This window comes from Mastigoproctus giganteus, chromosome 7, assembly GCF_048544385.1.
Source record: "Mastigoproctus giganteus isolate SK-2022 chromosome 7, ASM4854438v1, whole genome shotgun sequence".
Classification (NCBI taxonomy): Eukaryota; Metazoa; Arthropoda; class Arachnida; order Uropygi; family Thelyphonidae; genus Mastigoproctus; species Mastigoproctus giganteus.
In genome coordinates, this window is record NC_143581.1 from 159,390,488 (window position 1) to 159,406,224 (window position 15,737).

Below are 15,737 nucleotides of genomic sequence, written 5' to 3' on the forward strand. Positions count from 1 at the left end.
TGAAATTTCCATGAAGATCACAATTCAGGTAAGATCTATCAATGAATAGTAAGGAATGGCACTACTTTTACATTTAGTTAAAAGCCATCCAAACAGAACAGTTCTGAATATAGTCAGGAAGTTAGTAAATATGGATAAGAACACAGTTATCAATATTAACCTCAAATTGCTGTAATTAAACGTCTCCAAACATTTCCAAGTAGTTCCTTCCTTTTTATCAGCAGAAGGTGAAAAAATAAACTAAGGTTATAAAAAGAGGCAGCACAATTAAATGGCTAAAGTCATTTTGTTGTGTAGATCCATGATGTATATATATTCATAATGTTCATTTTAGAAAATTCGTATTAATGTAAGCATAGTGGCTAGACAAACCAGTTAGCACAAAGCATCATAGCAAATCACTGAAGTAGGTAAAATGGCATCATTTTTGTTACATCTCCTACCTTCACAACAAGCTGCTATGATATTGCACTATCTCGAGTAAGCAAAGCTTTTCCAGTAGAGAAGACTAATGTTACTCATTCTCGGCAGATACCACCACCCAGATGGGACCGTTTCGAAGCTTGTTGATCTCTCATCAATGGGTGTTTCAAAACAATGCCATTTCACCCACTTTGATGATTTACTAAGAAATAAGATGATGCTTTGCATTAACTTGTAAATTTTCTCTAGTAAATTTTCCATAGTCTGAAGCTTTCAGCTCTAAATCCTGATTTAGAGTAAGTATATTGTTAAGAAATACCAGAAATTAAATAATATGGCAACTTACTTTGCACAAATATTCCAGACAGAAGTTTCATCAGTAATAAGTACATAAGATGGTGAAATGATTATTACCTCAAATTTTGGAAGAACTAGAAAAGATAATTGTGCAAAAAACTTAACTCCAAAATTTATAAAAGAAATAAAATGTGTTCTATAAATTTATATTAAATAATTTACATTTAGTACCAAAGATGATATAATAAAATATGCAAATAGCTGATATTATATTGTAAGGGTTAGATATAAAGTTGCCCTGTTACAATATAAAATTAAATGCAATTTGTTTAACATTCCAAAGAAACTTAATGTTAATTCTCACAAAATGTTAGAGGATGGAGGATTACTGAAAAAAACACTTCAGTATATATATCAGCAAAAATGCTTCCTGAGTCAGGTACAAAAGCACTAAAATAGTCTTACTTTAGTATTAGTACTGGCAACATGATGCCAATGCCATATTCAAAGAAAATAACTTTTACCCATTTCATTTTTTTCAACTCCTTCTAATTTGTCCAATCCCTGGTAAAATTTATTCAAACTACTCATTTTAATGACATCTGATGGAAGTTTATTCCAACAATCAATTACTCATTGGCTGAAGACAAATTTCTGCACATCTATTCTGCAACCACCCTCTTTTCATTTTAAATTTGTCTCCCTTCATGTGTGTGTGTGTGCACAAATGCATTTGTGTCATGTGAGAAATGGATAAAGATGACATTGGTATTTAATTTATTCAACTCTTTAAAGTCTAAACACTTCAATTAGGTCACCATGTAGCCACTCACTTTCCAGCAGCTGGAATTTATAGTACCCTAAAGTCCTTTTAAAAAGGAAATCCTTTTATGCAACAACTAATTTAATATTAGCATTAGCATTAGTTGATGCACATGAGGCAGGAAAGAAAGCTTATACAGCATCAGCCAAAAAAAAAAAAAAAAAAAAACCTTCCCATTTCGCCCATCCAGTCAGTTCAAATGTTTGTCTAGTTCAGCCTTAAATTTATTTAAGTTACAACTTCCACAACAACAGATGGAAGTCTGTTCCAGCAATCAACTACCCGCTGGCTAAAAGCAAACTACTGCACATCTATTCTACAACTGTCTTTCCTCAATTTCAATCTATGCCCCTTCAGGTTTTTAATCTGAGCAAGCGGAAGGATCCCTTCAGCATTGAGCCTGCTCAAAACATTCAAGGCCTTATACATCTCAATCAGATCACCTCCCAGGTGCCTAGTCTCCAGATGCTGCAACTTGCAGAACTTAAGCCTTTCTTCATAAGTGCACTTCCCCTTTGTTCCTCTCACCAATATTGTTGCCCTTCTCTGTACTTGTTCTAGCAACTCTACATCCTTACTAAAATAAGGTCTCCAGACCAGTGCAGTACTGAAGGTGTGGCCCAACCATTGCCTTATACAAAAAGATAATCACCTCCTTGTCTCTACTAGCAAAATTCCTATATGTCATTGGCAAAACTCCATGACCTGCTCTGGCAACCCCGTCTGCACTGCTCAGAGAACTTCATATCTGACTGCACAGTTACCCCAAGGTCTTTTTCATTCTCCATCTTCCTTGGGCGCCTCCGTAGCTAGGTGGGAAGGAGCAGCAGTGCCTAGCACACGCTTCTTGATTATACCGGGGTTCAAGCCTGTCACCACCAAATACGGAGAATGCGGAAAGGAATGACCACCGCATATGCCAGAGCAATATGGCCTTAGTTGCTAATGCTCCTTAAAAAAAACCAAATAACAAATAAAAAAAAACCCATCTCCCTGAGTGTAGTACCACACAGCTAGTACATTTCTCTTGGGTTACTGCTACTCATATGCACTACTTTGCATTTGTCAATGTTAAACTTCAGTTGCCACTTCTCAACCCATCTGCCTAACTTTTCTTGATCCTGTTGCAGTGGTACTTGATACTGTCTTGATACTGCCTTTACTATCATTAACAACCCTGCCAACCTTTGTATCATCTGCAACCTTGGACATTAAGCCTGATATACCTTCATCGATATTATTGATAAATATACAAAACAACAATGGGCCCAACACCGAACCCTGGGGAACTCCACTAACAACATTTGTCCACGAAGAGCAGTGTCCATTGATTACCACTCTCTGTCTTTTCCCATTCAACCATTCCTTTATCCATTGCAGCAAGTTGCCCTTAATGCTATACTGCTCCAATTTGTACAGCAGTCTTCCATGTAAAACAGTATCAAAAGATTTCCTGAAATCCAAGTATATGATATCAAAATTATTTTTTGCATCCAGTTCCTTTGTGACCACATCGTAGCATCCAATCAAATTGGTCAGACAAGACTTCCTCTTGACAGACTCATGCTGTGTCTTAACTATTACTGCAGTCTTTTCTAGGTGATCCTGCAATGTTTCTTTAACCAGTGATTCCATTATTTTCACCGGAACACAAGTTAAACTAACAGGACTATAGTTACCTGTGTCACCCTTTGAACCCCCCTTTTTGAATTGTGGATACATTTGCACATCTCCAGTCCATGGGTGCCTCCCCTGAATCTAGGGATGCTCTCACAATCATGGTTAAAGGTCTGCTAACTTCCCTCGCTGCCTCCTTCAATATAACCGGATAGATTCCATCCACCCCAGGTGTCTTTTTTATGTTTAACCTTCAACAATTTTTACTCCACTTTGCTCTCAGTTATTACAAAATCACTTAGACCCCTGTTAGAGTTTGGTAAACTGGCATTCCCCTCCTTGAATAAATCCTCATGTGTGAAGGTAGATGCAAAATACTCATTCAGTTTATCAGCTACTTGAGCACGATCATCAACAGTCGAACCATCTATGTTAAGTGGACCAATCTGATTCTCCCCTGGCTTCTAGAGTTTACATAAGTAAAGAACTCTTTGCTGTTTTTCTTTGCATCCTTTGCCAAAGATTTCTCGTAATCTGCTCTTGCCTGCCTGCCTAACCTCCTTTGTGACTTCATCAGTTGCTTACATCTACTGCAGGCTTCTGTGTTGCCTTATAATAATTGATATGCATCCCATACATTTTTCTTCTCTGCCACGAGCCTCATTAATTCAACTGACACCCATTTAGGCCTGAACCTTGAACAGTATTTCTTAGTTGGTAAGAAAAGCCTACTAGCCTCAAAGATTACGTCCCTGAAGACTTCCAATTTAGAATTCACTGTTGGTAACATCATCAGTTCATCCCACTGTATAGAATTAAAACCTGTCTGAAACCACTGTAGTTACATTTACAAAAGCAAAAACCCTTCCCTGATGGTAGTTACATCTTTCAGTAAATCCTACATCAGTACACTGTGATCACTGTCACTTAGTGGTTCCTTTATCTGCAAATTCTTAATGCATGAATAATCACTGCTGATCATCAGATCAAGAGTATTACTCCCTCTGGTTGCCCCATGAAGATGTTGCTGAAGAAACAATCCTCCAATAAATCCATTCTGATTTACTGGCCCACTCTATTTTTCTGCACAACTGTTCGTTTACTCATCAGAGTCAATTAGGCCTATATCACACTCCTACTCTCATTTTTCCTTTCCCAGTGTTTATGTAACACCAAACGGACTCAACATTGCACTGTCTACCCATGTCAACTGGATGCACTTCCTTAGATTTTGTGTTTCTTAACCAACAGCATAACCCTACCTCCCTTCCTACCCTTTCTGTACACATTGTACTCCCCAAATTCCAATTCTGCATTGCTTATATCTGTGTGATACCATGTCTCTGATATCCCAACAATATCTGCCTTTGATATCTTGATCAGCACTTCAAATTTATTTACTATACTTCTAACATTGGTGTAATGCAAGTATACACGCACCTGTTCTTATTCTTTATTACCTTAACACAGCTCATGTATTTACTTGTTCCATGATGACTCCCAAAAGCTCTTGAAATCCCCAGGAAATTGCTCTCTAGAACAATAGAAGCATTGCAAGAATCGCTTTATCCTTTGCCTGCGGCTACTGTTAATCTTTTAGCCTGTGAATCACCCCCCAAGCTAGCAGTTTTCTGACCCCCCTAACACTGCCTTGATAGCATTACCAAATATCCTTGAACCCTTTCTATTTAAGTGTATCCCATCCCTGTAGAAGCAGTCTCTCCTGTTAACAAGTATGGACCATGCTGAAAAAAATTTTACCCCATTAGCCTTGCACAATCTCTCCAGGGCCGAATTGAGTGACAAGGCTCTCATCATATCGTGTCTGGGCAGAATTGCAAATTTAACCCTAACTTGCGACTTTTTTTCAGTATTGACCTGTACTTGTTAAGTAAATCTTCAGATCCTTTACTCTACATTAGCGCCAATGTGTACAACAATATCACCTTTTGTGCCCTTAAAAGATGATATCTGCCGCCCTACAACATCATCAACTTTTGCCCCTGGCAGACATACCCTGGTCCTGTTCCACCTATCCTTTGTGCATAATATATTCCCTCTCTCCCTGACAATAGAGTCACCGACAATAAATACTTCCTGTGGGACCAGCGCATTCTGCCTTGGAGATTGTCACTGTGTTGCCTGATGCACAGGAGTGAGCTCTGGCATTGGGTTGGGTGACTGAGAGCTTGCTGGGCCCCTGATATTAATTTTTTCAAGGGCATATACCTACACTTCAAACTCTCATAGAGCCCATCAGGACACTGAGTTGGTGCCTAATTTCTTCACAGTCTCTGCACCTAGCACACAAAGACATTCTCCTTGGCTATAACATGTCCTGTTCTAGACAGATCTGCAAACATTTCACATTTCGCACATTTTTGTAGACTGTGATGCATTGGAGAATTGTCCCCTTTGGTTCTCCCATGAGCCACAGTACTACCACTACTTTGTGCTCGTTGCTTTGCTGCTCTAGTCTGGGTGGTGATTCCATTTAAATGTAATTTAATTAACAATGAATTTGTTAATTCATTGAATTCAGTGAACAGCAATGTTGCTGTTCCCCGAAGGTTCTAAGTAAATCCTAAAATCAGGTTTCCAAAACTATATGCAGTATTTATGATGTGGCCTAACCATTCTTTATACAATGGAATAATCACCTCCTCCTCTGGCAAACTTCCTGTCTATCCTGACCAGAACCCTTCAGCTGTTCTAGCAGCCTCAAACTTTCTATGCAGAGACTGTGAAAGCTCTGCATAGAAAGTTTGAGAGGTCAGTGCTATCAATCTTGATTCACTCCTCATGTGATAAAATTCATCATCCTTCATGATTACAGATAAAATATAGGCTGGATAATTTAAGATCTCTACTTTCTTATGAATAGTTCATAAGAACATATATTTTAGAATATAAAGCACTTCATGTTTCGCAGAAGTTTTGTATCTAATGTATACACAAGTTCAATACAGGAGCAGGGGCAATTTAGCCCTATCAAGGAAATAATTATGGCCAAGTGTGTTGGACCTGAGTTCAAAGGACTTTTCTCCACCCCTGAAGAAAATATTAGCCAAGGAACTTAAATCACAATTGTATCCAAGGTACCTCCAGTTACCACCACAGCTGTGGGTTTTGAATCAGTCTTGATTCAAGTACTGTAAAGCCTATTTACTAATTTTAGTGATGCTTTTCTCTACAGCATGCAAAAATTTATGCTTTTGTGTCAGCTTATTTTTGGCATGCAAAAACTGTTATCCTTTTGTTTCAGGTTACTTTTCACATTTAGGCTGGGAAAGGTTCATCACTGCTGCTACATACATTTATTTTTTTTTTTTACAATTTTGATAATTTTATCTGGTAACCCATAAAGAAATATTATGGGCTACCAGATAAAATTTCATTGCTTTTCTAATAAAAAATACTTTGCTACTCTTAAGAACTTTTCACGGGGTCACCTTCTCACCACTGCCCGAACCTTGCTAACTCGCGCCTGGACACACTCTAGCTCTGTAGGTGAAAGATGCACAGAGATCACCAGGGTCAAAGCGGACCTTGCGAGGTGTGGCTATCCCATCGACACCCTTGACAGGTGTGACTTACAGGCACGCGACAACGTAGCGACCATCAGTAGCATCAACAGTGGTGAGTCATCCACAAGGGCATTTATCCCATACTACCCCAACCTGTCGCAACGGATCGGTAGAATCCTAAAATCACATGGGATAAAGTGCATCCAACTCCCAGGCAGGAAACTACATTCTCTCATCTCCAACGTGAAAACACCTGTCCCCACCCTTCTGCAGAGCGGTTTGGTCTATCGCATCTCTTGCCATGACTGCACTAGCTGCTACTTTGGAGAGACTGGACGTCGGCTCGAGAAATGCCTCTCAGAACATAAAAGGGCGATCCGTTTGGCAGATGTGGAGCACTCAGCTATTGCCGAGCACATCTGGACAACCCACCACGACATTGACCCACACCGCGATGTCGTGGTTGTGGACAGGTCCCACCATTACCTACGGTGCACCTGGTTGGAGTCGTTAAACATAAAAATACTCGGATACCTCTTTGAACAGGAACAGTGGTTGTCAAGTTAACCCCATCATAGAAGCAATAATTCTGTCCATAGAAAAACGCTGGCCGCGTCACCACCATACGTCACAGCCACAAACTTCAACCTCGAACAATTAGCCACGCGCCTCACGCACCAGTTTGGCAGTGCACATCTCCATTCTAACTGTCATTTAATATTTTTCTGTTTAACTGAAGAAGGCTGTCTACTCAGCCAAAAGCTTTTTGTATATTAAAACGTTCTTTGTATGTATGTCCTAAGTATATTAAACCGCTCTGAGGAACTATAATTTTCGTTTTTAATAAGAACTTTTCAGTTATTATTCTTGGTGTGGCACTTTGATTGATGCATGATCTCTTTTTTTCCAAAACCTGCTTGCTGGTTTCAGTATTATATTTATTTCTTGCTTCATCCTTTCTGGTATTATTCTTGATAATCCTTTTCCCACAATACTCAGAAGCATTATTCCCCTCAAATTGTTACATTCAGTTTTGCCTCCTTTTTGTTTTTTTTTTTTTTGGTATTTTCATAATTACCTATGTTCCAAACCTCTGGCAATCTTTCCTACCTGAAAATATCATTCAGTAGAGAATACAATAATATCAATGGTTAATTTTATGTGTACCTTCAACGGTTCTGTTGGTATGTTATCAATTACTTTTACCTTATTATATTTTAATGCACTCTGAATTTCCGCCTCCGTAGCCAGGTGGGCAGGAGCAGCAGTACATAGCACACACTTCTTGATTAGACCGGGGTTCAAGCCTGTGACCACCAAATACGGAGGATGCAGAAAGGTCAGGGAATGACCACCGCATATCCCCGGAGCAATATGGCCTTAGTTGCTAATGCTCCTAAAAACCAAATAACAAACAAACAAACACTCTGAATTTCTTTAATTTTTAATACACTGAATTTTCGTTCTGCTTATATCACCAGTTTTTATCTTCAATTGCATACAGGTCAGTTCTGGAATATCTGATATTTTGAGATTATTATTATTATTAATACTGAATATTTCTGTAAAATATTTGATCCAACTATTATTTATCCCTTTTCATTTGACAGGATTTTCCTTTCCTTTCCTTTCCTTACTCTTTGTGTTTCCCTTCTGGTTATTCTTTTTCCAGATAATACTCTTGTTAGTTCAATGATTTGCCTCATATCCTCTCTACCTACAGCCTCCTCTGCCCATCTACATATCTCATCCAAGGAATCCTGTCTGTCTTTCTGTTAACCTTTCTTGACCTGTTTATTTTTATTCTTGTACGCATTCTGATTTCTTTGCTGTTACTCTATTTTGTAACAATCTCTTCCATTTGCTTTCTTTTCTGTACTAGTTAAACTGTTTGATTCAAGATCCATTCTTTGTACTGCCTTTGCTTCTGCCCAAGAATGAAACTACACTTGTATGTATTTCTTTAACAATTGCCCATTTATCTTCAATATTTTTCCTACCAAACCGATTGTATCAAATTAAATTATTTTTGATTTGTAAACTGTTTTTTAATATTTTTATCTTCCAATTTCACTAATTAGAACTTCATTCTTTTTTTTTTTTTTTTTTTTTTAAAATTTTTGCTATCTTTATTTGTATTTTTCCTGTTAAAAGTATATGGTCTGTGGTGCCTCCGTAGCCAGGTGGGAAGGAGCAGCAGTGCGTAGCACACGCTTCTTGATTAGACCGGGGTTCGAGCCCATCACCACCAAATACGGAGGATGCGGAAAGGTCAGGGAATGACCACCACATATCCCGGAGCAATATGGCCTTAGTTGCTAATGCTCCTAAAAACAAACAAACAACAACAAACATATGGTCTGTATATGTACCTGCTCTTCTTCAGCTTTAGATATCTATTTAGGAGGATCTCCATAGTCTATTTTCTGTTATATGGACAATTTGGCTTTCTGTTTTCTTGGTGGTGATATTCCATATTTTCTTATATATTTCCATATGTGTAAATACTGTCCCTTGTTACCAGTTCATTAAAGGCGTAAAAATAATAAAATCACCCATGCCAATTAGTATATCTAGTATATCTCTGCTTTTCATTTTATCTATTATTCAAATAAATTATGGATTTGCCAGGTGCACATCTGATTTTGCAATTTCCATTCCACCCTAATTTACTTAATTCTCAGAATAAACTTTATATTATGCATTAAGTGCTACTTTACCTATCTCATACACAGTTTGAAGATTCCAGCATCCTATTCTAGTCTTTGATCTGGCAGAAAAGATACTTCTTTGTTGGTTCATTCCTTGGCTGTTTGTCACGTGACAATCAATCTTTCTAGACAAGATTGCTTTCTTTGCCTTGCAACAATTTAAAGCAGATAGAAATCTGGTAATCTTACCCACCAATAAATTTCAAAGAGTAGTATTGGATCATTTGTCCTACCACTAGAAAGCACTGAACTTATAACTGATTAAGCTATTGTTTTGGAATCCACTAAAAGTTTTAGAAAGGAAGGTTAATCACCTTTTAAAATGTGGTTTCATCAGGACAAAACTGAAAGTAAAGAAAATCATATGCTGTATGCTTCATGCTGCTGCATGTTTTCTGTGTCCACAGAAAACAGGGAGATGTCACAGAAGATGCCTTTGTTTGCGTGCTAGATGTGGAAATTAGGCTGAATTTTAGCATTTTGTTAGATGAATTTGAGCTTGGAAAAAAAAAAAAATGGTCACTGCCCTCAAAATAATTAAATCAAGGGCTCATCAAGCACTCAGCTGCCCACTTTAACATTGAAGCCATTTGCCGTGACATGACATGATAGCAGACAGTTTACGACAAGAGCCTTGTCAATCAAGTCAGCCCTAAAGAAATTGTGCACGACTCACTGGAGTAGAATTTTTTTAGAATGACCAGTGCTTGTTAACAGACAGGATGATTTTTACAGGGAATTAACAGAGAAATAAGATGGAATAAACTTAAAGAAAAGGGTTGAAAGACTATTTGATGATGCTATGTTATGGAAGCAGTGTCAGGTGGGCTAGAAAACTGCTAGTTTAGAAGGTTAATAAAGTAGACAGGGAGCATTATGACATGGCTTGCTGGGAGATTACACGAGACAAGCAATTACACTGGCTGTAGAAGAGTTGCTAAAAGTGAAGAGAATGTGTTTACTAGTTGTGCACTAATGCTAGGAGTATGGTAAATAAATTTAAAAGGATTTTAATTATTGGTTAATGGTGTCAGAGTGGCACTGTTTCATTTATAATGCTGACATTATAGGTGAAACAATGTCACTCAGATATTGGGGTATTTGAATATGGAGATCATAAGATGTACATAAAGAGCAGATATGGCAAGGGGATAGGATAGGATAGGATAGGATAGGATAGGATAGGATAGGATAGGATAGGAAGGAAGGAGTGATGCTTTTAGTTAAGAAGTACATAGATTCTAAAATAGTACAACCAGGAGACAAAAGTTTCTTCCAAAAAATTACAGACTAGTTTTACATAAACACTGGAAAAACAAAAGCAAAAGCTGGAAACTATTATAGGTCAAATGACTGTGATGAGTATAATGAATCAACTGTACAGAAAAATAGGGTGAGGAAGCAAATGATAATGCCTTATTATGAGTGAGTGTAGCTTTCTAGATATCAACTGGAATTCATGGATTAGCAGTTCACTCAATAGAAAACATTTCTTGATTTGTGGATGACTCTTTTCTATAGCAACATGTTAAAGAGACAACAAGAAAAAAAAAGAATATACTTGCTCTGGTTATAAGCAGAAATTTTATGTACTAAGAATCTTCATATAATGAAGCCTATAGGGTAGTGATCACAGCATTTTGATGTGGGATTTTTTCAAAGAAATAACTATATTGTCAAGGGTAATTGGATGAGATATTTTTTAAAAACTGTTTTCAGTGGAACCAGCTGACATTGATGAACAACATAAATGCCAAACAGGAACTGTTCAGAGAAGTAATCATCGAAATCATAAAAGTATGCTACTTCAAGAGGATCTAAGTAAACTCAGTAGATGGGCTGTAAAATGGCAAGTGATGTTTAACAGTAATTAATGTACTGCATTTCACAAGCAAGAAGTTCCAAAACAACACACCATCTAGATCATACCAAACTCAATGCAACGGATTATCAAAAAAGATCTAGGGGGTAATTGTACAGTCAGCAAAGAAATGCTTTGAGCAGTGCAAGCGAGTAGCCCATGGAATTCTGTCAATAATATACATGAACTTTGCCAGCAGAGATAAAGAAGGGATTATTCCTTTGTATTAGGATTATTCCACATATGAAACAGTGCATACATGATTGAAAACCTGATTAGGAAGGACACAGGTCTGTTGGAAGAGTGCAGAGAAGAGCAAAAAGATTAGTTGAGGGCACAAAAGGCTATCCTTGTCAGAAGATTGGGATTCTGTAAATTGCTCTCTCTAGAAACTCAATTAGGTCATCAGTATGGTGACCTAATTGAGTGTATAAGGCTTTAAAAGTGCCAAATGAACAAAATGCAGATAGCATCTTTACCAGCTCTCTCTCTCTCTCTCTCTCTCTCTCTCTCTCTCTCTCTCTCTCTCTCTCTCTCTCTCTCTCTCTCTCTCAGATGAAACACACAAGGGGGCATAAATTTAAGTTGGAAAGAAAAAGGGTGCAAGAATATTGGCTGATGCTATTGAGGTTAGTTAGGTAGGTCGGAAAACTACTAGCTTGAGGAATACACAGACTAATAGGTTACCTTGAGCTGCAGGCAAAGATGAAGGTGATTCTTATACTGCTTCTATTGGAAAATGCAGAAGCCTGGAAAGCATGATGATGGGGATTTCAAGAACTGTTGTGAGTCATCATGGAACAAGTAAATACATGGACTGTGTTCGAGTAACTAAGAGTAAAAACAGGCACACGTATATTTGCATGTATATCAATGCTATGGGTATAAAAATAAATTCAATGAACTTGAAGTGCTGTCAAGGCATCAAAGGCAGATATTGTTGGGATATCAGAGATGTGGTGTCACACAGATATAAGGAATGCAGAATTTGAATCAGGAAATACAATGTGTACAGAAAAGGCAGACAGGATAGGAAGGGAAGAGGGGGTTATGTTGTTAGCTAGGAAACACATAAAATCTAAGGAAGTGCATCCAGTTGACATGGGTGGCCAGTGCACCCATGTCAACTGGATTACTTTTTTAATAATCAAGTAAATATATAATTTTATCAATGCATGTGATGAACCAGAATTGTATTCCAGTGCACAACTGTGCATTCCACACCTTGGTCATGAAGAATGGCTGACCTCTAAACTTGAAAGAAAAAAAAAACATCTCAGGTAAAATATTTGAGGATGCAGGAACAATTAAACAAAATTTTGTTTAATTTTTAGTAATTCCAAAAACTGAGTTTGAGAGGTGCTTTCAGCACTGGCAGGAACAGCAGAATCAGTATGTATATGTTGAAGGAGCCTACTACCTCTCAACCCCATTAAGTACAATATCCTATTTTTCACTGATTTAAACTCAATACATCTTGAGCAGCCTTTGTACAAATATAATATATAAGAGAAAATAAGGAAGCATGTATGTGTTAAGGAAACAATTTCAATTAAACTTTTAAAATTAAAAATTATTCATTATAACACTTACCATATTTTTTAACTGTAAATTTTGTAATTTTCTCTTCTTCCTGAAATTTGACTCCTACTTTCCACAGACCTAAGAGTGGCTCATCTGGTAGATATAATTGTTTTTGTATAATGCCTGTGGGAGAAAAATCATAAACAAAAGATGTTTATTTTTAAACTGTGGAATATAACACATACATACCAGGAAGGCTTACTGGTTGGTCAATAACTCAACAACTATCAACAAGACAGAGCAACTCGCCTATGGGTGAGTTGCTCTGTCTTGTTGATAGTTGTTGAGTTGCTCTGTCTTATTGATATTTAACCTAAAGCCATAGAAGAGAGGGTGAGTCACTGACAGTTTTCTAACTGCTTTAAAGTTTTCTGCTCACTAGTGCCTGAGCAGAAAACTGTTTTATCACAATGTCCACCTTACAGATTAGTTGCAGTTGAATGAATTGCAAGAAGGAAATATTTTAATTTTATTGAAATTTTATTATATAGAATTAAATTTTTTTTAATTTAGAATTTTATTAAAGAGATAAATACTGTATATTCCAGTGAAAAACTTTTAATAACAAATGGTGTGAAGCTTTCAGGGTTAAATGGGCCCCCTTCATCAGCAAATTCTAACAGGATAAAGACGTTAGAGACAAAATTTAACAGATACAGAGTTCTGCACGCAGTGATGCGTACATGGTCACGAGATTAAACATTCAAATTAGATTGCTGCTCATTGTTGTTAAATGGACATGTGTGGATTTGCTGCAAGCATTTTCCAGTTTCAAGATAGTTGCCTCCAAGACAGGATGTAGCCTCGTGCAACAATTCATAGTTCTTGAATTGCATAATATGTTAAGTGACTCTAGCCAGAGGTGGTGGTGAAAGTTTCGAGACTGGTCAATCATTCAGAATCGCACTTGGGGTTAAGGTCATGACAGGTCAACCAGAAGTGTTCCGCTATTGCGGATTGGTCGGTCTCACCAAGGCGAATTGACCTGACGTACTCTGCAAGGCAGTCTTGAAGGTGTTTCAAGCTCTCTCCTATGTAGCAGCTGCCACAATATTTACAAGTTATGCAGTATACCATACCGCTGCATAAAAGAGGGGCGACCAGAACCTTCATGTTAGAAACCAGAGAATGCAAGCTCCTACCAAGTGGATGCACACATTTTATGCGGTATTCCTGGCGGATTTTCGAAATCTGGCCCAACATGCCCGGATAGTAGGGGATATAGGCGATAGGCATATTATCATGCATTGATGATGGTCTCAGGTGGATCCTGAGCTGTTGCGCTTGCAATAAGCACTTGTCTAATATGTGGGTTGGATAGCCACAGTTGACCAGATCCGTCCTCACTCTGGAAATCTCGGTGCACCTAGCTTCATCTGAGCTGGAATGGCTCCAAGCATGGGAGAATATGGCATAGATGCAAAGATTGTGGCAGCTGCTACATAGAAGAGAGCTCGAGATGCCTTCAAGACTGCCCTGCAGAACACGACAGGTTAATTCGCCTTGGTGAGACTGACCAATCCGCAATCGCAGAACACTTCTGGTTGACCCGTCATGACCTTAACCCCAAGCACAATTCCGAAGTGATTGACTAGTCCCGACACTTTCGCCACCACCTCTGGCTAGAGTTACTTAACATATTATGCAATTCTGCAATTCAAGAACTATGAATCGCTGCAAGGGCACGAGGCTACTCTGCAAGGTGGTCTCTACACCCTACCTTGGAGGCACTTATCTTGAAACTGGATAAACACTGGCAGCAAATCCACACACGCCCATGCAAAAACAATGAGCAGCAATCTAGTAGTTGAATGTTTAATCTCATGACCATGCTTGCATCACTGCACGCACAACTCTGTATCTGTTAAATTTTGTCTCTAATGTCTTTATCCTGTTAGAATTTGCTGATGAAGGGGCCCATTTAACCCTGAAAGCTTCACATCATTTGTTATTAAAAGTTTTTCACTGGAATATACAGTATTTATCTCTTTATGCAATGGAATCCAGTACAACAAGCCCATTTATTTTCATTGAATTTTATTACCAAATTATGGGTATCTCATTTCACTAAGTATTGGCAAGAATGAACAAACATCAGTGGTTCACCCAAGTATGACTGCCATGTGTGGGGGGGGGGGCACCAATAATTCTCTTAGCCCTATCAAACATTTACCAAGCAAAGACATCCATAATTTATTAATAAAAACTTCAAATAGTTTCCTGCAACACTTCATACATGATTCAAGTTGTCTTTGAGGTGGGAACTAGTTTTTCTTGCATAAAACCTGAGAACACCCAAATGAAGAATATAAAGAGACTTAGCTTTGGGTTTATAAAATTATAAAATTAAAATATTATTAAAATATAAAATTATATATTTGAGTTTATAAAATAATATTAAATTATATTTTAAGGAAACTAAAAAACTAAAAACTAAAAACTGCTAAAAAACATATACAAATTTGTATTATTATGAAAATATGATTACATAGCAGGTACTGAATACAGAAAACATATTGATAGTAATTAAAATTTGTTTTTGTAATGTGAAAAAATTACTTAATAATTTTACAAAATAAAGACACTTAACCCTATTTGAGACACAACTGTTAGTTTATTGTGTGCTGGAATTAGTAGGAAAATAATCCATGAAAGCAAGCTTATACAGTATCATTAAAAAAAAAAAAAAAACTGCCACATCACCTGTCAATCCCATCCAACAGTTTATCAAGCTCTTCCCTGAATTTATTCAGCCTACCCACTTCCACAACATCACATTGAAAAATTTTCCAACAATCGACTACCCTCTGGCTGAAGGCAAACCTCCACACATCTATCCTGCAACCATCCTCTCTCAATTTGAATTTAATTCCCTATTGTGCGTACAGTGTAAG

General features: G+C 37.6%; 1 protein-coding gene across 1 annotated transcript in view; it reads right to left on the bottom strand.

Moving 5' to 3' along the window:
• LOC150083284 (CD109 antigen-like) overlaps positions 1-15,737 on the bottom strand; it is a 184,152-nt gene that overhangs the window by 51,555 nt on the left and 116,860 nt on the right. Inside the window, exons 6-7 of the mRNA XM_090378462.1 lie at positions 12,853-12,966; positions 770-854 (exon numbers count right to left, since the gene is read on the bottom strand). Of these exons, the coding sequence (XP_090234588.1) occupies positions 770-854; positions 12,853-12,966 (199 nt within the window). The remainder of the gene's footprint in view (positions 1-769; positions 855-12,852; positions 12,967-15,737) is intronic.